The sequence below is a fragment of the Microcaecilia unicolor genome, chromosome 11 (genome assembly GCF_901765095.1).
Source record: "Microcaecilia unicolor chromosome 11, aMicUni1.1, whole genome shotgun sequence".
NCBI lineage: Eukaryota > Metazoa > Chordata > Amphibia > Gymnophiona > Siphonopidae > Microcaecilia > Microcaecilia unicolor.
The window spans coordinates 175,252,728-175,279,111 of record NC_044041.1 but is presented as its reverse complement, the minus strand read 5'-3'; the positions used below and the strand labels follow the sequence as shown (position 1 = coordinate 175,279,111).

Sequence of the window (26,384 nt, the reverse complement as noted above, 5' to 3'; positions counted from 1 at the left end):
ACTTCCAATTTCTTCTTGCCTTATAAGACCTGGAATTTCCAGGAGCTCTGATCTTTGTAATCCAGGTAGTCGGTGGCACTAAAGTTAAGTTTCCAGGATCCTGCTTGGTCCTTGTAGTCAAGGCAATCTACTGCACCAAAGCCAAGGCCAGCTGTGCTGTAGCCCTGGCTGGACAGAGAGACTGGAGACTGGCTGAGATGATTGCCCATAGTAGATGAGGAGATGGGGCTGAGGGTGGATCCTGAGGCAGAGAGCTGAGCATGCATAGGGGACAGGTAGGAGCTGCAATCGAGACCACTAAAGTAGGAAGCGGGCCCACCATAGCTTTGTGTATAAGCCGGTGCTTGGGCGTAGGTCATGGGGTAGGCTGTTGACCTCTGCAAGCAGGGTGTATTACAGGCTGACAGCGGATCAATGATTGGGGAGAGTGAGGCCGGACTCCAGAGGGACACTGTGGCACTGGCTGTGGAACTAGGGATCGCTGAGGTACCAGCAACTGAGGGGCTGTACTGCCCATTAGTGCTGGTTTCAGAAATGGTCTCCTGTGCTGGTGAAGGCTTCTTTTTGGGAGGCCGGGGCTTGGCCTGCCCACTGCTTTGCTGCAGCTGTTGACGGCACTTTGCCCGGCGATTCTTGAACCAAACCTTAAAGGGAAAGCAGAAGAAAAACATAAAAGGTTAAAAGTTGATTGGGTCTATCCATGGCAGAATTGCTGTGAATTTTTCCAAATACCACATAGTAGGAAATTAACAGGCCGATTCTCAGTACTCCCACAGTAAAGCCAACAGCGCACCAGGGGCGTAGCCAGACTTCGGCAGATCCAGAGCCCGAGGTGAGGGGGCATATTTTAGACCCCCCCCCCCGGCGCTGCCACCCCTCCCCATCCTTTTTGACCCCCCTCCCCCCGCCGCTGCCAACCCAACCCCGCCACCGCCAGGTACCTTTGCTGTCAGGGGTCCCCAACCCCCACCAGACAAAGTTCCCTTCAGCGCTGGTCTTCGAGTCCAGCGCGTTCGCAGATCTGGATTCTGTTTCTGTGAGTCCTGATGCCCTGCACGTACAGAATCCAGATCAGCAACGCACTGAAGAGGACTTCGGCTGGCGGGGGTTGGGGACCCCCACCAGCAAAGGTACCTGACAGCGGCGGCAGGGGAGGGTTGGCGGCAGCGGGAGGGGGAGTCGAATGTGGCAGGGGAGGGTCAGCGGCAGGGGGGGGGTGAAAGCAGGGGGGCCAGCTCTAAATCTGCAGGGGCCCATGCCCCCGTGGCCCCACCTAGCTACGCCCCTGCAGCACACACTGCATACCACCAACACAGAGCAGAAATCAAGCTTTCCAATGCTCAAAGGAAAGGATATTCAAATTATATGTGGGCTGTAAAAGTGAAAACAAGGGGGAGGAACGTGCTTGGCACATGTGCAGAACTGTAGCTCTTGTACAAATGTGCCAGGTATTGGTGTTGCTCTTCTGGGCTTTAAATATAAGCTTTTCAATTTCTTTTGTTCTTGGAAAGCTTATATTTAAGCACAATGTGTGTTTTCACTTTCAGATTTGCCTGGACTCAACGCACATTTCTTCAGCACCAGCACAGGCTTTCTTCCGTTTCTAAAACCAGCAGATTTTAAACTGGAAATCATAAGAAATCCTCTCTTCAACCCTCCCCCCTCTCCACGCCAGCTTCAAGCTGGCATTTTTCCAGTGGTACAAGCATGGTTTGTTTGTGCATCGTTCTGAGCGTTGGGAAGGCTTAGTAAATGCTATCTTTAACATACATTTGACTACACTTAAATACAGTTTGTGATTATCTGTGGCATGTATATTGTTTCCTATGGTAAAGCCTCCGAGCATTCTGCACAGATTAAAATGCGTGCTATTCCCACACTAACTGGCCTAACCACCGACAGTAGGTTTTGAGAATCGGCCTGTAAGGTCCTTACCACACTATCACCATAACATCAATACCTGAAATTTCATCAAGGCATTAATACTACCCTAGCTGAGATAATATTTAACCATCTCTCTGACCTCATGTGCAACTTTCTTTAAATCAGTCACCTTACTTTCTAACTCTTCCTACTTTCTTACCTGTCTATATGTTCCATCTTTGCTTTACCCTTCACCATCAATTAAATGTTCTATTATGTATTGTGTTGACATTGCAAGTAGTATACTAGGCCATACTTTGTATTGTTATTTGAATATTTTTACTGCTGTAATAGCTCATAGAAACATGGCTACAGATAAAGGCCATATGGCCCATCATAAGTACATAAGGGAAATGGGACTTAATATACTGCCTTTCTGAGGTTTTTGCAACTACATTCAAAGCAGTTCTTATATATTCAGGTACTTATTTTATATCAGGGGCAATGGAGGGTTAAGTGATTTGCCCAGGGTCACAAGGAGCTACAGTGGGAATTGAACTCAGTTCGCCAGGATCAAAGTCCACTGCACTAACCACTAGGCTACTCCTCCACATAAGTATTGCCATAAAGGGAAAGACCAAATGCCCAGCATCCTGTTTCCAACAGTGGCCAATCCAGGTCACAAATACCTGGCAAGATCCCCAAAAGTACAAAACATTTTATACTGCTTATCCCAGAAATAGTGGATTTTCCCCAAGTCCATTTAATAATGGTCTATGGACTTTTCCTTTAGGAAGCTGACCAAACCTTTTTAAATCTCTGCTAAGCTAACTGCCTTTACCACATTCTCTGGCAACGAATTCCAGAGTTTAATTACACGTTGAGTGAAGAAACATTTTCTCCGATTTGTTTTAAATTTACTACATTGAAGCTTCATTGCATGCCCCCTAGTCCTAATTTTTTATTTTTCTTACATTTGTACCCCGCGCTTTCCCACTCATGGCAGGCTCAATGCGGCTTACGTATTATATACAGGTACTTATTTGTACATGGGGCAATGGAGGGTTAAGTGACTTTGCCCAGAGTCACAAGGAGCTGCCTGTGCCTGCAGTGGAAATTGAACCCAGTTCCCCAGGACCAAAGTCCACCACGCTAACCACTAGGTCACTCCTCCACTAATTTATTTATTTTTGTTACATTTGTACCCCACGCTTTCCCACTCTAATATTTTTGGAAAGCGTAAACAGATGCTTCACATCTACTTGTTCAACTCCACTCATTATTTTATAGACCTCTATCATATCTCCCCTCAGCCGCCTTTTCTCCAAGCTGAAGAGCCCTAGCCGCTGTAGCCTTTCCTCATAGGGAAGTCGTCCCATCCCCTTTATCATTTTCGTTGCCCTTCTCTGTACCTTTTCTAATTCCACTATATCTTTTTTGAGATGCGGTGACCAGAATTGAATACAATATTCAATGTGCAGTCGCACCAAGGAGCAATACAAAGGCATTATAACATCCTCATTTTTGTTTTCCATTCCTTTCCTAATAATACCTAACATTCTAACAAGCCGTTTAAACTCTTGTTGTACTATCACATTATTGCATAAAGGTCATTGTACTCAGTGGAGGAGTGGCCTAGTGGTTAGGGTGGTGGACTTTGGTCCTGGGGAACTGAACTGAAGAACTGAGTTTGATTCCCACTCCAGGCACAGGCAGCTCCTTGTGACTCTGGGCAAATCACTTAACCCTCCATTGCCCCATGTAAGCCACATTGAGCCTGCCATGAGTGGGAAAGTGCAGGGTACAAATGTAATTTAAAAAAAAATCTATTTGCTTTCTTAGCCACAGCAGCACAGTGAGGAGAAAGTTTCCAGTCTGCCCATCCTCTTTAACCCCTTCCTTTTCCTAAGTGATCCCACATGCTTATCCCATGCCTTTTAAAATTCTGACACAGTCCTCGACTCCACAACCTCCACCGGGAGGCCATTCCATGCCTCCACCACCCTTTCTGTGAAATAGTACTTCCTTAGATTACTCCTAAGCCTGTTCCCTCTTAACTTCGTCGTATGCCCCCTCGTTCCAGAGTTTTCCTTCAGTTGAAAAAGGCTCTCTTCCTGTATGTAAATGTCCTTGAGATATTTAAACGTCTCTATCATGTCTCCTCTCTCCCAGCGTCTACATATCGAGGTTCATAAGCCTGTCCCTATATGTTTTGCGTTCAAGACCGCTTACTAATTTTGTAGCCACCCTCTGAACTGACTTCCATCCTGTTTATATCTTTTCGTAGGCGTGGTCTCCAGAACTGCACACAGTACACGCCTTGAGTGAATTCCTTCAAAAAGGCACTAAATAGAGACAATGAATTAAATTTATTAGTATTTATCTCATGCACTACACATTCTCTTAATGATCATTGTTTGATTCTCCCTGTCTGATGCTTGGTATAGCTTTAGCAAACACGTAAAAGTGCTTTTTATTTTTTATTTATAAATAATCTCCCGAAGCCTTTTAAGAAAAAAGGGATCCTTTATCAATTTCAAATCTGTTAAAAACCTCAACTTTTTCCAATTGGCCCATTTGAATTAGGAGCAGAGATGTTGCTAGAAGTAACTTTCTTCCCGACCCTTCTGGGTATTCATGAGTTCTTTACTATCAAACATTGTAGTTTCTTTCTTGATATTTGGATTTGTATATCACCATTACTGCAAATAAATAGCCTAATATATTTTAAAGGTCTCTGATAAAGATCTACACTATTCTTGCAAGGCTAAGAGTGGAGTGGAGGAGTGGCCTAGTGGTTAGAGCACCTGTCTTGCTATTCAAAGGTGGCTGGTTCAAATCTCACTGCTGCTCCTTGTGATCTTGGGCAAGTCACTCCATTGCCTCAGGTACAAACTTAGATTGTGAGCCCTCCTTGGATAGAGAAATATCCAGAGTAACTCACCTTGAGCTACTACTGAAAAAGGTGTGAGCAAAATCTAAATAAATAAAGATTCTAGAATTCTAAAGAATAACAAGATTCCATGCAGAATTTCAAAGTATATCAACATTCCATGTAGAACCCCAAGAGTAACAAAATTCTTTGGGGTGCAGGAGTGGCCTAGTGGTTAGAGCACTGGTCTTGCAATCCAGAGGTGGCCAGTTCAAATCCCCCTACTGCTCCTTGTGATCTTGGGCAAGTCACTTAACCCCCCATTGCCTCAGGTACAAATTTAGATTGTGAGCCCTCCTGGGACAGGGAAATATCCAGTGTACTGAAAAAGGTGTGAGCAAAATCTAAATAAACAAGAGTGGGTCTGAGTGTGAATAATCTCTGGATTTGACACACAATGAGGGGTCATTTTAAAAAGGCATTTACTTGCATAAACAGAAATGATTTCTTTCAAATTTGCTCTGAATTTATGTGCTTTGTGATTTTATTAAGTCTCGATGTATAGCCAAATCTACAAAAGGTCAAACAGTGTATATCATAAAACAACTAGGCAGAAAAGAAATAAAAACAGGACACTCCAGGTAGGACAACCACTGACAGGTACCCTTAGGTCAACCTGGAGCTCAACACTGCTACCCCGAAAGTTTTCAAATTTTAAATTTCTTATAAGAGACCTCAGCCCTAAGGGAAAGTGGAAGTTAATTTCAAAAAGCAGGTGCAAGACAAAAGCAAGGCATGTTCTCTCCTGGAGACTGGCTGTCCCTGTCCCTGTTCCTGCTGCAGCTTGCCCAATGCGTAAGTGGTGGTGGACCAAAGATTTTCCAGGAATATAAAAATGAATTAGAGACGTCAAATAAGGTGAACTTTGTTCATACGCAGCTCTGTGTGCCAAACGTCAAGATCATGAGCATTATCCTATAACAGACCGGAAGCCAATGGTAATGAACAAATAAAAGGTGTCACATGATCGTACCTACTCTCGCCTCCTAACAGCTGTATTGCTGCATTTCGAAGCGTCTGTAGACGCTGCATGGAGTAACAAATCCCGGCATAGAGAAAAACCACAAAGGCCTAGTAATATGATTCCAAAAGATGAAGAACAGGGTCCTTCAAAGATGTAATTCTTTATTAAAAGCCCAACGTGGTCATGTTTCGCCTTCAGGTTGCGTCAGGGGTACAAAGATAATGCAAATCCCAGAGTCAAACATGAGGTTTTGTAACAGAACAAAACAGCAGTATCAAACTGCTCTCATAGTATCTCTCACACTGCATTACAGCACTGAACACACTATCGCAGTGGCGTAGCGAGGGGGGGGGCGGGAGGGGCGGTCCGCCCTGGGTGTCAGCTCAGGGGGGGGTGCTCCCTGCCAGCTCCCCCCCTATGTGAATCGACACCCCCCGACCAGCTCCCGCACCCTACCTTTAAAAAGAATATCGGGAGGCGAGGCGCAGTGCCTCGCGCCTGCCCTGCACGTAAAAGAAATGTGGACCGTCGGGTCTTCCCTCGCTCTATCTATCCCGCCCTCCGCTGACGCAACTTCCTATTTCCGCAAGGGCGGGACAGACAGAGCGAGAGAAGGCCCGATGGTCCACATTTCTTTTACGTGCAGGGCAGGCGCGAGGCGCTGCGCCTCGCCTCCCGATATTCTTTTTAAAGGTAGGGTGCGGGAGCTGGTCGTCGGCGGGGGGTGTCATCATGCTGCACCCGGGGGGGAGGTGCAATGGCAAACTGCCCCGCCCCAGGTGGCAGCCCCCCCCCCCCTGCTACGCCACTGCACTATCGTAATCCAAACAAGACATCAGTAGCGAATGAACACTGCCTCAAATAGTCTGAAATGGAACTCACTACACTGGCAAATCTGTGATGTAAAAGACAGCTGAGAATCAATAATCACTCCTGTGTAGTTAAAATAGTCCAGAACTGACATCAGACAGCCAAACAAAAATGTAGGTTATCAGCATATAACTAATTTATTATTATTTATTTATTAGGATTTACTTATCGCCTTTTTGAAGGAATTCATTCTAGGCGGTGTACAGTAAGAATAAATCAAACACGAGCAATAGGCAATTACAGCAGTAAAAATATTCAAGTAACAATACAAAGTTGGAGGAGTGGCCTAGTGGTTAGGGTGGTGGACTTTGGTCCTGTGGAACTCAGGAACTGAGTTTGATTCCCACTTCAGGCACAGGCAGCTCCTTGTGACTCTGGGCAAGTCACTTAACCCTCCATTGCCCCATGTAAGCCGCATTGATCCTGCCATGAGTGGGAAAGCGCAGGGTACAAATGTAACAAAAATAAAATAGATGCTATTGGAGATTCTACATGGAATGTTGCTATTCCACTAGCAACATTCCATGTAGAAGGCTGCGCAGGCTTCTGTTTCTGTGAGTCTGACGTCCTGCACGTACGTGCAGGACGTCAGACTCACAGAAGCAGAAGCCTGTGCGGCCACATTGGTGATCTGCAAGGGCCGACTTCTACATGGAATGTTTCTAGTGGGACTCTGGGCAAGTCACTTAACCCTCCATTGCCCCATGTAAGCCGCATTGAGCCTGCCATGAGTGGGAAAGCGCAGGGTACAAATGTAACAAAAATAAAATAGATGCTATTGGAGATTCTACATGGAATGTTGCTATTCCACTAGCAACATTCCATGTAGAAGGCTGCGCAGGCTTCTGTTTCTGTGAGTCTGATGTGCAGGACGTCAGACTCACAGAAGCAGAAGCCTGCGCGGCCACATTGGTGATCTGCAAGGGCCGACTTCTACATGGAATGTTTCTAGTGGGACTCTGGGCAAGTCACTTAACCCTCCATTGCCCCATGTAAGCCGCATTGAGCCTGCCATGAGTGGGAAAGCGCGGGGTGCAAATGTAACAAAAAAAAAAAAAGTATGGCATAATATACTACTAACATGCTATGTTGCATGTATTTTTAGTGGCAATAAGCTTATAGATTGTAAGCCATCCCTGGACAGGGAAAAATGCATGCTTTTATCCTGTGACTTCTGTCCTTGATGTATTGTTATAATTATTTTATTTTCAATGTTCAAACAGTTATTAAATTTTCAAAATATAAACGTTATATATATTTTCTAAAAGTTAATAAAGTTTGAACGGGGTGGGGGAGGGAAAAACCTTACTTGTAACCAGGGGCTTTTTTTGAGGGGGTACTTGGGGGGTACTGAGTACCGGCACCTTTTCTACTGTCTGCTAAAATTGACCCGAGGACCCCAAGTTTTAATGAAAGAGCTCAGGCTCTGCACACCAATTCTGCCTTGTCATAGATTCTGTGACAGGTTGCAGAGGGCCTGGCTATTGTGGGGTGGATCTCTCAGTGATCACCCCGTCCCTGAAGGGTGGCCTGGCATTTGAGTACCGGCACCTTTTTCGCTAGAGAAAACGCACTGCTTGTAACCCACCATGAGGTACTGCTGAAAAGCACGAGCTATACAACCCCAAATCCCTTCCCCCTTAACAGTATATGGCTTTTTCCTCCAGGAACTTGTCCAAACCTTGTTTTAAGCACAACCCAGACAACTTTTACCAGCAATGAATTCCAGAGTTTAATTATGCTGGTAAGGCGGTTAACTTAGCGGACTTCAAAAAAGGGTTGGACGGCTTCCTGGAGGAAAAAGCCATAGAATTTTATTGAATGGACGAGGGAATACAATATTTCTAGGATGGGCGGGACAAATTGCTTGTTCTTTTGGCCGCTATCGGTGACAGGGTGCTGGGCTCGCTGGCGATGCTTATGTACTTATGTACTTATGCTTTGTCTGAAAATTTTAATATTTATTTATTTAAAATACACTACCTAGTAATTTCATGATTTACTTCCTGGTCTTTGTTAAAAAAAAATTTTATTTGAAGAGTAAGCAAAATCAATTTATGTTTACCTGTTACACTCCTCTCAGAATTTTATAGCAAAGCTGACAAGTTATCCAAGAGGGATATTTTAATCCAGTCCTGGCTTTCTGAAAAGCCTAGCATGGTGCACTGTGGGACCTACAGCATAGATTCCAATAGGTAGAAATCGAGGACTATAAATCCCACGCTGCTTTGGGGTGTTAGATTCACGACCGGGACTGGCCAAAAAGTCTCTTGAAACTAGGTAAGGTCTTCTCTGTCTTTGGCTGTCTCTTCTTCAATTGAAGATCTATAATCTCTTTACCCTTTCCTCACAGGGGAGTCATTCCATCTCCTATAGCATTTTGTCACCATTCTCTGTGCCTTTTCCTTTTTTTTTTTTTCAGATGTTTTACAGTGTTTATTTATTTTTCATTGTTTATTTGTAATTTTATTGAATATCTGCATTTGGCTAATACAACATGTGAACCAGCCATCAGCTTAATTCAAGTAATAAATACATAAGATCTCAAAACGTGACTGACATTTCTTTTTTTTTTTTTTTCCTTAACATATCTATCCCCCCTCCCCCCTTCTGAGGTTCTAGCTGAGCAGCTTCAGGGTGAGATGACCATTGAACATATGGAACACTGTCTCCTTACATGTTAAGCCAAAGGGGGTGAATCTGAATACTCATCGGTTAGTTACTCAAGTGTTTGTGGCTAGTAAGTTAGTACTGGTGGCGGCATGGAAACAACAATCCCTGCCCAATCTATCGGTGATAATACGCAAACTGGATTATATCCAATTGATGTCTAAGCTCCAGTGGCGTAGCCAAGGGTGGGCCCGGATGGGCCCAGGCCCACCCACTTTGGGCTTAGGCCCACCCAGTAGCAGCACACCTATGATGTGGCTGGCAGGGATCCCTAAGCCCCACCAGCCGAAAACTCCCAACTATCCCTCCTGCATACCTTGTAAATAGCAGATCTTCGCCTGCAGCGAGCAGCAACTGATACATACTGCTCACACCGGCCCCACAGCCTTCCTTCTGATGTATTTCCACGTATGCGGAAACAGGAAGTTGTATCAGAGGGAAGGTTGTGGGGGGATGTCTGAGAGACCATATGGTATAAAAGCGAGAGAGGGAGAGACCAAAGCACTTGTGGGATAGGGCAGATTTCTTCTGCCCACCCATCTTGGGCCCAGGCCCAGGCCCACCCAAAATTGGGTGTCTGGCTACGCCCCTGCTAAGCTCACAGTGCTGCGTACAGGCAGGAGGAGTGGCCTAGTGGTTAGGGTGGTGGACTTTGGTCCTGGGGAACTGAGGAACTGAGTTCGATTCCCACTTCAGGCACAGGCAGCTCCTTGTGACTCTGGGCAAATCACTTAACCCTCCATTGCCCCATGTAAGCCGCATTGAGCCTGCCATGAGTGGGAAAGCGCAGGGTACAAATGTATAAAATAGATACTATTGGAGATTCTACATGGAATGTTGCTATTCCACTAGCAACATTCCAAGTAGAAGGCTGCGCAGGCTTCTGTTTCTGTGAGTCTGACGTCCTGCACGTACGTGCAGGACGTCAGACTCACAGAAGCAGAAGCCTGCGCGGCCACATTGGTGATCTGCAAGGGCCGACTTCTACATGGAATGTTGCTAGTGGAATAGCTGAAACCACTAGAAATCTCCAAAAACACAAAATCCTTGGAAAAATCAAAACACACAAATCACAATACCAAAGATTAGAACTAAGTGAGTACAAACTTAGCGCAATTTAGGGGAAGCCTAAGTGGACACCAACAATGGGAGACATGCAACGGCATGCAAGTTAAGTTTAAGTTTTTTCATTTATTACGTTTAGAGCACATTTGATATATATATTTTTTGAGCACTTTCGGCAGTGTGTGTGCTACAATTACAGCATCCACCAATAGTTTATCAAGGGATGACCCGATGAAGAGAGACTATGCTACTAGGCAAATAATGTGAAATTGCCGAAAAGTAGTACCTTCCGAGGGCTCCCTATAATAATTCTAACCAAACATTGGGCTGGTGAACTGTTTGTACTCACTTAGTTCTAATCTTTGGTATTGTGATTTGTGTGATTTGTGCTAGTGGAATAGCAACATTCCATGTAGAATCTCAAATAGTAGCAACAGTGGAGGAGTGGCCTAGTGGTTAGGGTGGTGGACTTTGGTCCTGGGGAACTGAGTTCAATTCCCACTTCAGGCACAGGCAGCTCCTTGTGACTCTGGGCAAGTCACTTAACCCTCCATTGCCCCAGGTACAAATAAGTACCTGTATACAATATGTAAGCTGCATTGAGCCTGCCATGAGTGGGAAAGCACGGGGTACAAATGTAATAAAAATAAATAAAATATAATAGCTTATCATCACACTTGGGACCCATATATTCTCTGTGCCTTTTCCAGTTCTGCCATAGTTTTTTTTTCAGGTACAGTCAGTCACCAGAATTGCACATAAATTCCAGGTGTGCTCACACTATTGAGTGATAATAGACACACTGCGATATTCTTTGTGCAGTCAGAAGTGGTGTGAAAGCAATGGGTTAACTCTACAGTGCTGGCACTGAAGCCATGAAGGCTTCAGCCCTGGTAACACCCAGCAAGAAAGGGAGTGACCTCCAGAGCTGCCAAGTTACCCAGGTCTAGAAAGAAGATTTTAGACCAGGCCTAGATTTCTGCCAACCTCATCCTAATGCATTGTGGGACTTGCAGCACCCATTTCATTACACAGAATCACAGACTAGAAATATCCCACTGAACTGGGATGTAAGTAAAAAAATATATAATGTTTCTTCTGGAACCCAATAACTTGGCAGTTAGCCTTGCAGAGCTTCCAGATGGGGATGGAAACTATTTGCCCATTATGATTGTCTTCAGAGAAGAGGGGAAAAGGTGTATGAAAAAGCCGTCTACCTCAGGGCCGCCGAGAGACTGAGCCAGGCCTGGGCCCCGCCGCTCCCCCAATCGTTACTCAGGCTACCACCACCGCCGTAGTCCCCGGTCTCCACCCGCCCACCAGCCCCATCGACAGCTCCCCTCCATCCCCCACCGGGCCCCCTGCATTCAAATCGGCAGCACTCACCTCCGTGTGAAAGCGCAGTGGCAGATCGCCTCCCTTCAGACCTTCCCTCCCTGTGTCCCGCCCTCGTGTAAACAGGAAATTACATCAGATGAGGGTGGGACACAGGGAGGGAAGGCCTGAAGGAAGGCGATCTGTCGCTGCGCTTTCACACGGAGGTGAGGCGCTGCCGATTTGAATGCAGAGGGCCCGGTGGCAGATGGAGAGTGGCTGTCGACGGAGCCGAGGGCGGGCGGGTGAGACCGGGGACTGTGGCGCCGGGCCCCCCCTTGGAGGCCGGGGAATTTTGTCCCCCCCTCCCTCCCCCTCTTGGCGGCCCTGGTCTACCTTAAGGCTGCCAACTGGATCTAGATTGGCAGAACAGGGTTGATCCAGTCCTGGGTTTACCCCCTTGCATGCTGGACTTGTAGTTCTAATATTCCCTAAGAAAAGCAAGACTATAAATCCCTGCATACAATGGGGTAAACCCAAGACTGGATCAACCCTGTCCTATGAATTTAGATCTAGATAGGGATTTATGGTATGTTTTTATTTTCACAGCCCTGTAAGTTTGTATTAGTTATTACTATGTCGGTTTTTGTAATTAATTATTTTTGTTAATTTGGATTTTATTATTATATGTGTGTTCTATGTTCCCTGCTTAGATTGTTGAGATATAGCAGGCTATAAATAAAGTATTGGTATTATTGCCCAGTTGACAGCATTAATGTACCTAACCTCCATGAGTCCAGCCATTTCAAAGGGATGGTAGGGTTAAAGGCTTAAGAGAGTCAGTATCACTCACCTGCACCCTGGACTCAGGCAGGTTGATCTTCAATGCCACCTCCTCCCGCATGAAGATGTCTGGGTAGCGGGTCTTGGAGAAGAGAGCTTCCAGGATGTCCAGCTGAGCCCGGGTGAAAGTGGTCCGCTCACGCCGCTGCTTCCGCGGAGTCACTAAGAAAGAAACCAGTGGATTAAAGAAGAGGTGTAGAAGCCAAATTTCAGTTAGAAATGGTTCCAAGCATTACCTGGTACATAAATTTCCTGCTGTAATCTACAACATGGCAGCAGCCCTTTCAATGCTATTTTGCTGGCTAATCTGTAGTATTTTTGTATTACTGTATGAGGGTTTTGCACTCACAGTAATGTGAGACATCAGTTTTAAGCCTTCAGGCCCCAAACCAAGATTCAGTAGAAGCTCCCTATGATGACCTTAGGTAACGAGAGTAACTTTCTCGTTAGCTCCCTATGACCTTAGGTAATGATTGTTACTTTCTGGTTGTGATGCTGTCCAGATCATTCTCTGCTGTTAATTGATCAACCAATTGTCGCACGTTAGGGAGGGATATTAGATCCTGTACTATATTAAGTCTGGTAAGACTGTAAGAATGTATTCATCTCGCATTGCAAATGGTGTTAATACATAGACCTCAGTCAGCCCACCTGTTTGTTAAGTTAGATCAGTAGCTGCCAAACCTGTCCAGGAAGGCCCCCATCTGCTCAGGTTTTCAGGATATCCACAGTGAGTATTCATGAGCAAGGTCCATGCACTGCCTCCACTGTATGCAAATTTCTGTCATGCATATTTGTTATGGATATCCTGAAAACTCAGGTTGGCTAGAGATTCCCCCCCCCCCCCCCCCAGGACAAGTTTGGGAATGACTGCTTTAGATTATATACAAATGTATAGTCCTTGGTATTCCAGAGCTGCCAAGTTATCCAAACCTGGTCCCGGTCGGCACCCCAGCAAGTCAGGTTCTCAGGATATCCACAGTGAATATTCATAAGAGAGAGATTTGCAAGCAGTGAAGGCAGTGCATGCAAATCTCACTCATGAATATTCATTGTAGCTATCCTGACTGGCTGGGGTGCCTGCCAGGACCATGTTTGGAAATCACTGCTTTATGGAATCTGTAACCCTGATCTCTATGGGTAGAATCAAGACTAGGTAACAACACAAAGGGGGGAGATTCGCTTTAACTTGTAGAATACAACAGCAATATGCAAGCGAATCTAATTGTTTACAGTGTGCAGAGAAAAAAATTTTTTTACAGAAGAGGGGAAAGACCTCAGAAAAGTGACAAACAGCAAGACTGCTGAATTTTTTGAAAGAGTCACCGTGCTTTCTTCTATCATTGGTCTTAACACCCACCTCCTCCATTTGTGTGGAAATCTATTTTTTTTTAGACAAAAAGATTTTTTGTAAGAGATATGCTTAATCCACTGTGCATGCCAAAATTGTAGAAACTCAAAATACAGAACACTTAGCTGATAGCCGGAGCTCCGCAGGCATCCCACCCGCGCGGCTGTACATAACAGCTGGGCTGGGAAAGGTGCTGTGTATGGAGGGGAAGGGAGGGTTCGGGGTGGGGATGCACATTCAAGATGCTGCTATCAGCTAAGTGTTTTGTATTTTGAGCTTCTACAATTTTGGCATGCACAGTGGATTGAGCATATCTCTTACAAAAAATCTTTTTGTTTAAAAAAATAGATTTCCACACAAATGAAGGAGGTGGGTGTTAAGACCAATGATTGAAGAAAGCATGGTGACTCTTTCAAAAAATTCAGCAGTCTTGCTGTTTGTCACCTTTCTGAGGTCTTTCCCCTCTTTTGTAAAAAAAAAATTTTCTCTGCACACTGTAAACAATTAGATTCGCTTGCATATTGCTGTAGACTCAAGACTACAAATACCTTGCAATAATACCAGCACTGGCCAAAAAGTCTTTCCTGGAGCTGGGTAACCTGGCAGTTCTGCCAGTCACTCCCAGTCCTCAAGAGCCATCAGCAGGTCAAGTTTCTAGGATATCCTTAATAAGCAGAGATGCCTATTACCCAGGGGCGTAGCCAGACCTTGGCGGGAAGGAGAGCCAGATCCTGAGATGGGGGGACACTATTTAGCTGTTGACTCCCCCCCCCACCTCTTTGGAACCCCCACCGCTGCCCTCCCTCCCCCTGCCCCGCCACCACATCAGATACCTTGTTTGCTGGCGGGAGTCCCCAATCCCCGCCAGCCGAAGAGGCTTCTTCAGCACCGGTTGACTCCGGCGCCTTCGTTGTATGATCATCTGTTTCTGACACCTTACGTCCTGCACAGGGCTACATTCATGGTGCAGGATGTAAGGCGTCAGAAACAGATGATCACACAACGAAGGCGCCGGAGTCGACCGGTGCTGAAGAAGCCTCTTCGGCTGGCGGGGATTGGGGACCCCCGCCAGCAAACAAGGTACCCGATGCGGTGGCGGGGCAGGGGGAGGGCGGGTGGCGGTGGGTCAAATGTAGAGGGGGCCAGGGCGTAATCTGTGGGGGCCCATGCCCCCACGTAGCTACGCCCCTGCTATTACCTCCACTGTATGCAAGTCTTTCTCTTGTGTATTCATTAGGGGTATCCTGAAAACCTGACCTGGAGGACTGGGAAATGGCTAAAAAAAATCCTTCAGGTCTCTTTGAAAGCTGAGGAGAATCAGATCATATTTCTCGCCCAACGTCTTTAGACTGCTAGTTCAATCCTTGGGTTTAACTCAATTTGATTACTGAACTTCGATCTATGAGGGTGTCCCAAAACATCTGTAAATGGCCCAAAACCCAGCAGCTAGGCTTGTCCTCAAGGTATTGTGTTTTGATAGAGCCACCCCCTTATTATGCAATCTGCACTGGCTGCCCATTACAGCCAGGATTATTTTTAAATTATGTGTTTTTGTCTTTCAAATATTATATGACATGACACCAGATTACACACATCCCTTAAGTATTCCCCTACACAATAGAACCTCTGGTTCTAGGGACTTTCATTTTCCAGATTGCAAAAGTGCGCTATAAGGTCGGTTCACTCTGCAGACTTTAGATACCAAGGTGCTAAGTGATGGAACTCGCTACCAATGGCAATCAAGGGACAGCCTGATCACTTGGTATTTCGCAAAAGACTGAAAACAACTTTCCTCTTTGAGAGGTTTCTACCCATTGATGGAGTTTGTTAGATCGTAACTGGCCATCAATGGTTTATTAGCCGAGATTGGGTGGCAGAGCCGGTAGTGGGAGGTGGGGATAGTGCTAGGTAGACTTATACGGTCTGTGCCAGAGCCGGTGGTGGGAGGCGGGGCTGGTGGTTGGGGGGTGGGGATAGTGCTGGGCAGACTTATACGGTCTGTGCCAGAGCCGGTGGTGGGAGGCGGGACTGGTGGTTGGGAGGCGGAGATAGTGCTGGGCAGACTTATACGGTCTGTGCCAGAGCCGGTGGTGGGAGGCGGGACTGGTGGTTGGGAGGCGGAGATAGTGCTGGGCAGACTTATACGGTCTGTGCCCTGAAGAGGACAGGTACAAATCAAAGTAGGGTATACACAAAAAGTAGCACATATGAGTTTATCTTGTTGGGCAGACTGGATGGACCGTGCAGGTCTTTTTCTGCCGTCATCTACTGTATCTTATTTGTGCTACTCTGCTCTTACTTGATACTTTGTTTATGGTATTGTAAGGCCACACTGAACTTGAGCATGTTTGGATTAATGTCGGGGGGGGGGGGGGGGGGGTATAAATGTTAAAATAAATAAATCCATCCTGAACGGTTCTCGACTGTGTAGCCTCAAGACCTCTTGGGGTGCCTCTGGCCAGCGGCATACTAGTAATGTCAGAGCAGTGGGATGCAAGTTTTCAGCCCTTAGGCTTTCAACTTTGAGTATGGGGGTCACGTGGTCTACTGGTATCCATTCCCAGTCTGAAGGCCATCAATAGGTCAGGTTTTCAGATCTCTCACGTGCATATTCATTGGGGATATTTGCATACAGTGGAGGTAGTGGGCATATTCAGAGCTGGAAAGTTACCCAGTTCCAGGAAGGAAACATTTTTGGCCAAGCCTAGTTTTGACCTTAAAACCATTGCAGTACGGGATCTGCAGACTGCGGTTCTGCCCATTGAAATGGGTCCTAGAGGTCTCAGTGTAGGCAGAAATCCAGGACTGGCTTAAAATCTTCTTGGAGGCTCCTGGAACTGAATTAGCAGTTGTTTTCATGGTATAATGTCTTCATGGGCGAGGGGCGTGACCAGGGCATAGGAACCAGTTTTGGGTGTTCAGCATTGCAATACTGAGCGGGCTCCTTCACTATGTCCAGGGAAGGGTAATTTGTATTGTATTTGACATTCCCAATCATTCTGAAATGTTAGAGCCTCTGGACTGGGAAGAGCAGTCTGCCCTGCTAAGAGACTGAGCCCGTCAATGTAATTAAGAGAGCGCAAATGGCTGGAGGGGAAGCCAATATGAAAGTAGAGTAATACTGCATAGCTGAGTGGAGGAGTGGCCTAGTGGTAAAAGCACCAGTCTTGACATCCAGAGGTGGCTGGTTCAAGTCCCACTGCTGTTCCTTGTGACCTTGGGCAAACATAGTAACATAGTAGGTGACGGCAGAAAAAGACCTGTATGGTCCATCCAGTCTGCCCAACAAGATAAACACATATACTTGACCTTGATTTGTATCTACCATTTTCAGGGCACAGACCAAAGAAGTCTGCCCAGTACTACCCCCGCCTCCCAACCACCGGTGCTGCCACCCAATCTCCGCTAAGCCTCTGAGGATCCATTCCTTCTGAACAGGATTCCTTTATGTTTATCCCACGCATTTTTGAATTCCGTTATCGTTTTCATCTCCACCACCTCCTGTGGGAGGGCATTCCAAGTATCCACCACTCTATCCATGAAAAAATACTTCCTGACATTTTTCTTGAGTCTGCCCCCCCCCCCCCCCCCCCCTCAACCTCATTTCATACCTTTTACTAAGCTGCAACAAAAAGTGGCCTGTGCGAGCGTGTCTTTTGGTTGCCAGGCCAGTTTTTGCCAAGTCCTAGAAAAAGGGCCTTTTTCTAAGGGGCCAGAAAATGGACATATGGCAAAATAAAAACCAGTGTGCATCTATTTTCGGCCTGAGACCGTACTGCCACCCACTGGCTTAGCAGTAAGTTCTCAAGTGCTACCTGGGTGGTAGGCATGCAGTGCGTGCCCACTGCTGTTACCACTGGGTAAGCGCACACAGTAGAAAATATTTTCTACTGCATGTTTTTGACGCACGCCAAATTCAGAATTACCGCCCAAGGCATGCAGTAGCTGGGTGGTAATGCTGTTTTGGCACATGCTAGACGAGCAGAGGGCCGTACATGCCTTTGTGAAAGGGCCCCTTAACCCTCCATTGCCTCAGATTCTGAGCCCTCCAGGGCCAGGGAAATACTCAGTGTACCTGAATATAATTCACCTTGAGCTACTACTGAAAAGGTGCGAGCAAAATCCAAATAAATAAATAAAAATGCAGGTGTCAAATTATATTATCAGAGAAAACTGGGGAGGGGGAAGCCAGCAACTGGAATAAATCTAGGTGCAACATTATAGTATTTTTCTTTTGAAATATTTTAAAGGCATCAAGGTGCAAGATATGGTTTTTCAGCCCTATGCAAAATACCTGTGTATGTAAGTGGTATATTTTCTGCTTCTCTCTGCCCGTGAGGAGTCTGCTCAGAGGCTATATTTATACCCACCCAACCAGCCAAATTTGATTTACCTAATCTAGCCTTAGGTGAGATTAAGCATCCAATCCCATCCTATAGTTTGTTGTTTAATGGAACACCCCACCTCCCCTTTTTCAAAAAAAAAGTGGTATGTGAAAGAGGAGCAAAATAAGGATTGGAGCCCAGGTCCAATGTCAGTTGTAGCTTCTCTTCAGCTATTTGCATAGGGGTCCTTTTGTTTCTTCTGCCAAACCTGCAACTTTACTGAAAGATAGAATCTGTAGCTATGTAAAACACTGATTTACTAGGGAGTGATATTGCTTACTTTTAAAAATAGCACATATGTGTCTAAATATTCGGCTGTGGGGAACTAGGAATGTCATACAAAATGCTTAATCCTCCCACCCTAGTACAAATGGAAATAAGAGCAATCTCACTTGTTTAAAAAAGGTTTAGACAAATTCCTGGAGGAAAAGTCCATAGTCTGCTATTGAGACAGAGAGGGGAAGCAACTGCTTGCCCTGGGATTAGTAGTATGGAATGTTGCTACTCTGCGATTCTGCATGGAATCTTGTCACTCTTTAGGATTCCAGAATCTTGCTGTTCTTTGGGGTTCTACATGGAATGTTGCCACGATTTGGGTTTCTGCCAGGTACTTGTGACCTGGCTTGGCCACTGTTTGGAAAACAGGATACTGGGCTAGATGGACCAGTATGGCTACTCTTATGTGCTTATGGAAGGGGAGGGGTCAGTAACAGTGACAGTGAAAGGCATAAGTTTTAGGACCTGAAAGTGAAGTGAGGCAGGGTTTCCTCTTCCTCTGGTAAAAGTAGCATCAGTTAGCTAAGGCACTGTTGCCTAAGTTTATAATCTGCAAGTTTAGGTTCCTGGAACAGTAGATAATTTGGAAGCAGATAGACTTAAAAAGTCATAGGTACGGAGGCTCATTTTCAAAGCACTTAAGACCCAATGCTCAAAACTCCAGTGCTGTACAGAACAGCACCAGGACAGCGAGGCAATGTAACTCCTTAGATGCTGATGCTCAGAATTAAATGCAGGCGCTAGAGGCCATTAGCGCCAGACTGGTGCCCTATCACGGGAACCAACGAGCTCGCCAGACAACAATGCAAATAGCATGCAAATGTAAGCAAATGAGTCCATTTCCTCTCCCCTCCCCCCATGCTCAGCCAACAGTACAGTCAACAAGTGGGCCTTTAGCACCTATCGCTCATACACATTTCTTTGAGCATGAGGGTGTGGTATTGCCACGCTGTCCTGGTGCTAACAGCGCTGGAGTTTTGAGCACTGGGCCCTCAATGCTTAACGGCAATGGGTATGTAAATATAGGCGTGCTGTTAAGTGTTGAGCTTTAGGGAATTCAGGGGGAGGATTGTCATTTACGCCTGTGCTCAAAAGTTCTGCGTCAAGCACAACTCTTGTGCACATGCACCTGCGTAGAAGAGTGGGAAAGGGAATGGGACTTGATATACCCTCTTTCTGTGGTTTTTGCAACTACGTTCTCAAAGCATTTTACATAATATAATACAGTACTTATTTGCCCAGAGTCACAAGGAGCTGCAGTGGGAATTGAACCCAGTTCCCCAGGATCAAAGTCTGCTGCACTAACCGCTAGAGAGTGGAGACAAATTCTTGTTAGTGAAGGGTGCAAACTCTGAAGTGAAATCATCCAACGCAAGCAGTGAACGGAGGGGAAAAACACAAAAACAAAACCAAGTTTGGGGAAGGAAGAGAGAAAACGCTTCTGGTGATAAAATAGAAAAGCGGGGCTCTGTCTGTTGGTCAGATCCGTGGGGGAAGCCTCATGGCGGAGGTTTGATTTGGGATAGAGATGGAACTGGAAAGGGGAATGCAGGCCGATCTCTCCCCTTCCAGATGTGAGCGCTGACACTCGTGATCCTAAGTCCCCGTGAGAAATCACAGTTCAGCCACCTTAATGCCTGCACTGAACTGGCGTTAGATTTTCAGTGGTAAGGGTATGCTGGTTGACTGCGCTGTTGTCTGAGCATTATGGGGGAGGGGAGGGAAATAGGAAATGGGCTCATTTGCTTACTATTTGCATCCTTGTCCAGCAAGCTTGTTTCGCATGGCAGGGCCTTTCAGCGTTGTGTGCTGGTAAATGAGGGCACCAACTCTAGTACCTGCATTTGCTTCTGTGCGTCAGCATCGTAGACTCAAAGTTCCATAAGTTACTACGCAACTTCATAAATGTAAGCGCTTTGAAAATACGACTCTGTGTAACTTTGTAAGTCTGCGTGCTTTGAAAATGAGCTCCATAGCATCCCAAGAGTGCCATATTTTCAGGCTAAAGGAAGTGCTTTCCTTCACTTAGGGGCCCTTAGACAAAAGGGCTTGCTGCACGCCATTTTGGAACTACCCCCAGCATGCGCCATTTCCAGGGCTACAAAAATATTTCATCTGGGACTTACCCCAGTGGTAATCGGCGCTGCCCGGTTGCTGCTGAAGGAGCCCTTCACCTAAACAGGTGGCGGTTAAGAGTTCCCCCTGGATATGGCCACACATCAATCCCTGTGATTAGTGCAGGGCCATTTCCAGCAAAAGGGGGCTTCAGCGTGCATCAAAAGCACGCACTGACGCTACCTCAGACCCCCTTTTACTGCAGCTTGGGGAGAGGGGCCCTTAGTGTTTTAATTACCATTTTGTGTACGATATAATAATATACCTCCTTAATAAAGTTCCTATTTCTTCTGTCCACAGGAAGCTTTTTCTTTTCTGTTCATTATTGTATATTTTCTCTAGTTCTCAGCTTTAAGATGCTTTTGTAGCTTAACTATTTACCAGCGCCATATTAAATTTAATATTAATACCTTTCCATAAGGGAAGAATTAACCATTTCTTTCCATCAGTGTTGATAAATAGCCAGAGTTGGACTCCAGTTTCGTTATCAGTCCTCATAAAACAGGTTCTCATGTTTGGAAAACCTTCAGTTCAATTTCTGTATTTAGCTTCTAGAAACTAACCCTCAGTGATGTTTCTTGGAGAAATAAATAAGTGTAGGTGTCTGTCACAGCCTAAATAGGCTCCACGTCACACTGCTGAAAACATTTTCGTTTCAAAGAAACGAGAGCAAACCTCCACTCCAGTTTATGCACAATTAAGAAGTTTACTTCATGCCTCCATTATGAACTATTTCTGGGGGAGAGAGATCCTTAATGGAAACAAATTGGGAAAAGCTATTACATTTTTTTTTGGCAAATTTGCAGCAATGAAAGTCAAAATATTCCAGTGAGGGAGGTTATGTTATTTCCTTCCTGCAGACAACTAAATCCCTAGAAAGCATTTCTATTGTAATTTGAGTGACGACAGATCAAAATGTTCGTACCCCACATCAGGTATCTGTTGCACTATTTGAAGTACACGTCCAATGTTTAATGTGGGCTTGTTCCATTTGTTTTATGCCAGCATCATATGTCTTATTTCAATGTCATTCCATTTGTATTATATGACCCTTATTATACCTTATAAACATTTTAACAGCACTGTAGGACACCATCCAGCTTATAATCGAACGAGAATAACGCCCAAGTTCCGACCTAAATCGGGAGATGGGCGTTCTTCTCACAAAAACAAATAAAGCGGTATAATCGAAAGCCGAACTTTGGACGCTTTCAACTGCACTCCGTCGCGGGTGCGGACAAAGTTGACGGGGGCGTGTCGGAGGCGTGGTGAAGGCGGAACTGGGGCGTGGTTATCGGGCGAACAGAGATGGGCGCCCTTCGCCGATAATGGAACAGTTTTGAGCTAGAATTTAGGACACTTTTCCTGGACCCTGTTTTTTCACGAATAAGGCCCCCAAAAGTGCCCTAAATGACCAGATGACCCCCAGAGGGAGTCGGGGATGACCTCCCCTGACTCCCCCAGTGGTCACTAACCCCCTCCCACCACAACAAATGATGTTTCACAACTTTTTACTTTCACCCTCAAATGTCATACCCTCCTCCCAAGCAGCAGTATGCAGGTCCCTGGAGCAGTTGTTAGGGGGTGCAGTGGACGTCAGGCAGGTGGACCCAGGCCCATCCCCCCCTACCTGTTACAATTGTGCTGCTTAATGCTACTAGTCGTCCAACCCCCTCAAAACCCACTGTACCCACATGTAGGTGCCCCCCTTCACCTCTTAGGGCTATAGTAATGGTGTAGACTTGTGGGCAGTGGGTTTTGAGGGGGATTTGGGGGGCTCAACACCCAAGGGAAGGGTGCTATGCACCTGGGAGCTCTTTACCTGTTTTTTTGGTTTTGTAAAAGTGCCCCCTAGGGTGCCCGGTTGGTGTCCTGGCATGTGAGGGGGACCAGTGCACTATGAATCCTGGCCCCTCCCACGAATAAATGTCTTGGATTTATTCGTTTTTGAGCTGGGCGATTTCATTTTCCATTATCGCTGAAAAGCAAAAACGCCCAGCTCACACCTTGACGAATAAAACATGGGCGTCTTTTTCTTTTAAAAAATACGATCCGCCCCGCCCCTTCACGGACCCGTTCTCGGAGATAAACGCCCATGGAGATAGGCGTTTCTGTTCGATTATGCCCCTCCCATATTTACATTACAGTATCATGTTATAGGTTTCAATTTACAATTTCCAAGTTATTTATTTATTTATTTAATACATTTATATCCCACATTTTCCCACCAATTGCAGGCTCAATGTGGCTTACACACTGTAGAAAAGGCTACAGTGTATGAAGTACAATTATACAGTTTAAAAGTATGATAGTAAACAACATTTGAAACAACAATATGTAAAGATAAAAATATATATGGTGTTTTTGAATCTTTGTTCTACTAGAAGTTAATTTGAATTAAGTTGAGCCTGGAGAATAAGCCTTTTTGAACATTACAGTCTTCAATCATTTTCTGAATTTTAAGTAGATCTGGGTACATTTGACTAATTTGGGTAGAGCATCCCACAATTGTGTGCCTATAAATGTGAAGTTGGAGGCATAAATAGATTTGTACTTAAGGCCATTACAGTCTGGGTAGAGTAGATTCAAGTAGGATCCTGAGAGACTGGATCTATTTCTAGGTGGTAAGTCAACCAATTCAAGCATATATTCTGTGAATTAAGGTGCAGACCTTAAAGGCAACTCGTTCTTTAATGGGAAGCCAGTGCAGTTTACCTGTTAAGCTTATATTTGGTCATTTTATTACTTCATAAATCTCAATAAATAAACTACATCTCTCTTGTGAAAACTGGAAAGTAACATGCAGGTTACAATACTTTTTAACAACCTAGCCTAAAATAAGTACATCCAGAAATATTGTTACTAGATCAATGCTGATTGTGTCTTTAGCACAGAAGGTTCGGGGGGGGGGGGGGGGGGGGTATAGTGGAGAGACAAGGCTGCCTCTTCGGTTCTAAACAGTTTAATAAATAAAATATCAACTTACTTGGATACCCAACAGCCGAGTGAAGCAAATCCATCCCAGGCGCACCTAAGGTTAATCCGTTCATAGCGTAGTGTGGTTGTTTAATGAAAGACGTCATGCTTAGGGTCTCCAGCTCTTTAACCTCTGAGTTCCTCCAGAAAGGCCTAAGATCCAAAAGTTTCTTGAGGGTGAGCTGCAGCGGGTGCAAAGGAACACACAACAGCAAAAAGGGGTTAGCTCCATCAGCGAGAAAAAAAAGAGGAAAAAAGGAAAGAGGGAAAGAGGAAGAGGAGGAGGAGGAGGTGATCTTCCGTCCCCAGGCTCAAGGCTACTGCGCTTGTCTGGCAGAGGAAAAAGTGTGACCTCCCCACCAGACAGAGTCTCCAGACCCCCTGAAGACAGCAGGAAAAAAGGTGAGAGACACAGCTTCCCTCTGACCACTAATGAAATCAAGAAGGCTTCAGAGGAACCCCCCACCTTAAAATGGGGCAGGGCCTGGAAGAGCCATGAACATTGGACATACAAAAATTAATTAACTCAGCAGAAATAACATGCCCGGCCCTCGCTAATAACCCTGGGCACGTTTTTTTTTTTTTTTAAAGTTTGTTATTTGGTTGGCTATTTCTGCCCTTAAAAATTAAGCTCACGTTAATCAATACTGCATTAATTAGGGAAATACGAGTCAGGAAAATGGACCACACAGACGAAAAAGGCAATGGAACAACTGAAAATAAAGATTACTTTGACTCTACAGAGTTTAAAAAAACAACAACTTTCCAATCTTTATTAACTTGTATTAAAAGTTTATTCCCCCAGACCAGAAGGCAATAGATGTTGTTGGTTAATACATACATAATTATGTGCATTTTTCTCCTACGGTTTCTGCTTTTGTGAAATGGATTGAACAGGAAATGTAAAAGTTGTTATGAGATTCTGACTGTTTTCGTTTACGTTTCCTTGAACTATATCACAGTTTCAAGGTTATTTTAATTACAGAAAGGAGGAAAATAAACAAAATCCGAAATATTTGTCGCTTTTCACCCCTCTTCAAGTTTCAGGTAATATTTATTTATCGATAGGCCTTCTCAGCGGTTTGCAGTCAAACAAAACCAAGTTCAAAAGCAGAGCTCCCGGCAAGATTTAAATGTCTCCACCGATCACGATCAAGTATTTTGTATCACATTCCTTGTTGGTTGATAATGAGTGTGATTGTTGGGCGGACTGGATGGACCGTTCAGGTCTTTATTCAGCTGTCATTCACTGTGAGAATTTTTAAAATGTATTTGCCAATCTGATTTATAGGACACGTTCTCTTTCCGCTCATGTCGAACTACTGTGCCTTAAATTTAATACGAAATCGGGGAGGACGTAATTGTTTTCTGAAATATCCCCAGAACTTTTTCCTCGGGTTTCTCCAAGATTCTAAAGCAAAAGAATATTTCTGAACACAGACTGGATTTTTTTTCCCCGAAGAAATAAACGTCTTTATCGGGCTGAGAAAAGGTGATAGCAGTGACCCAAAATTGCCATTTCTGCGATTTCCTCATTAAAGGATTTATTTTTATTTATTGCATTTATTGCATTTGTATCCCACATTATCCCACCTTTTTGCAGGCTCAATGTGGCTTACAATACATCATGGGTACTGAAGGATAGATGTGTGGAGGAAGGGGTGCTAGTCCAATAAAAAGAGTAACAATGTTGCATATCAGCTTTTATTTTTTTTTTTTGTTTGTTTTATTTCTATTTATTATATGATAAAAATTTTTGTCAATGCATTTTATATATTTTACAAACGCGCGTTTTAGTTTTTATATTGCATCAGTGGAAAGGAGGTTCGGGTTTTGTAACTCTATAGAGTAGAAATCTCCCTCCCTATTGAAAACCGTTTGGCTTGTGTTAATCTTTTTCATTGTTTCCAGTACTTGTACAGCACCGTCGGCCCTAAATACACATAATCCCCGGAGTATTTGCTTCAGTGCTCGGTTCCTTCTCAGGCAGGAGTGAATCAGAAACGCAGGAGCTCTCGTTCAATTTCCTTTTTAAATGACTCAGTAGTACCCAATATCTATTTTACCAGGCGAAAACTTAAATGTTAACATTTATATATTGCGTGTCTCTCTTCATTTTAACTCAATTGTCCCAAGTAACCTGCGAACAAAAAAAGCGCAACAACTTGAAGTTAGGAAGAGGCGACACCCCCTGGATCTCAGTGACGGAAAAGAAAAGGTGCAAGACCGCTCCTTGCCAAGGTATTCACAGTTTGTTAACTCCCCTCACTCCAATAAACAATTCGCCCGGCATCTTTCAAGGACCAGGACATCCCTTCTTCCCCATTTTCCCACGAGGAGGGATCCGTCTGCCCTCAGCACAGATGCTAAATACTTCACACAGATACTACCAGCAAAGAAACCGGCCTGTACCTGCAAGTAACTATAAATCCTAAATCCCTGACAGGGAAATGGGTTTAAGACCAACCTTTTCGTTGTTCTAGGACTTCCGACCTGGATTCACGAATGCCCGTGAAAGAATTCAACCACTGGGTTACTGAAAGAAAGAAAATCATTTGTATTTTTTCAAACATTCTTACTAAAGAGTAATGTTTCTTTTTTTTTTTTTTTTTTTTTATTTTTTTTTATTGAAAATATTTTCAAACTTGACAGGACAAGTGGAATTTCTCCAGCGGATTATTTTCCAAAGTCTTTCAGAACTGCATTGCTAATCTACCAAATCCTAAGAACCCTTTTATTTTCCCTCAAAAATACTATTTG

At 44.8% G+C, this 26,384-nt stretch overlaps 1 protein-coding gene across 2 annotated transcripts; it reads right to left on the bottom strand.

Moving 5' to 3' along the window:
* CRX (cone-rod homeobox) lies at positions 1–26,173 on the bottom strand. 2 transcript variants are annotated; one of them, XM_030219197.1, is made up of 4 exons: positions 26,092–26,173; positions 23,635–23,806; positions 12,532–12,683; positions 1–644 (listed from the first exon to the last, which is right to left on the bottom strand). In XM_030219197.1, exons 2-4 carry the CDS (start codon positions 23,729–23,731, stop codon positions 21–23), a joined length of 873 nt encoding a protein of 290 aa, XP_030075057.1. In that variant the 5' UTR covers positions 23,732–23,806; positions 26,092–26,173; the 3' UTR covers positions 1–20. The 2 variants fall into 2 exon arrangements, with proteins under 2 accessions (XP_030075057.1, XP_030075056.1); XM_030219196.1 differs by lacking the exon at positions 26,092–26,173 and having other exon boundaries at positions 23,635–23,946.
* Positions 26,174–26,384: the final 211 nt, after the last annotated feature.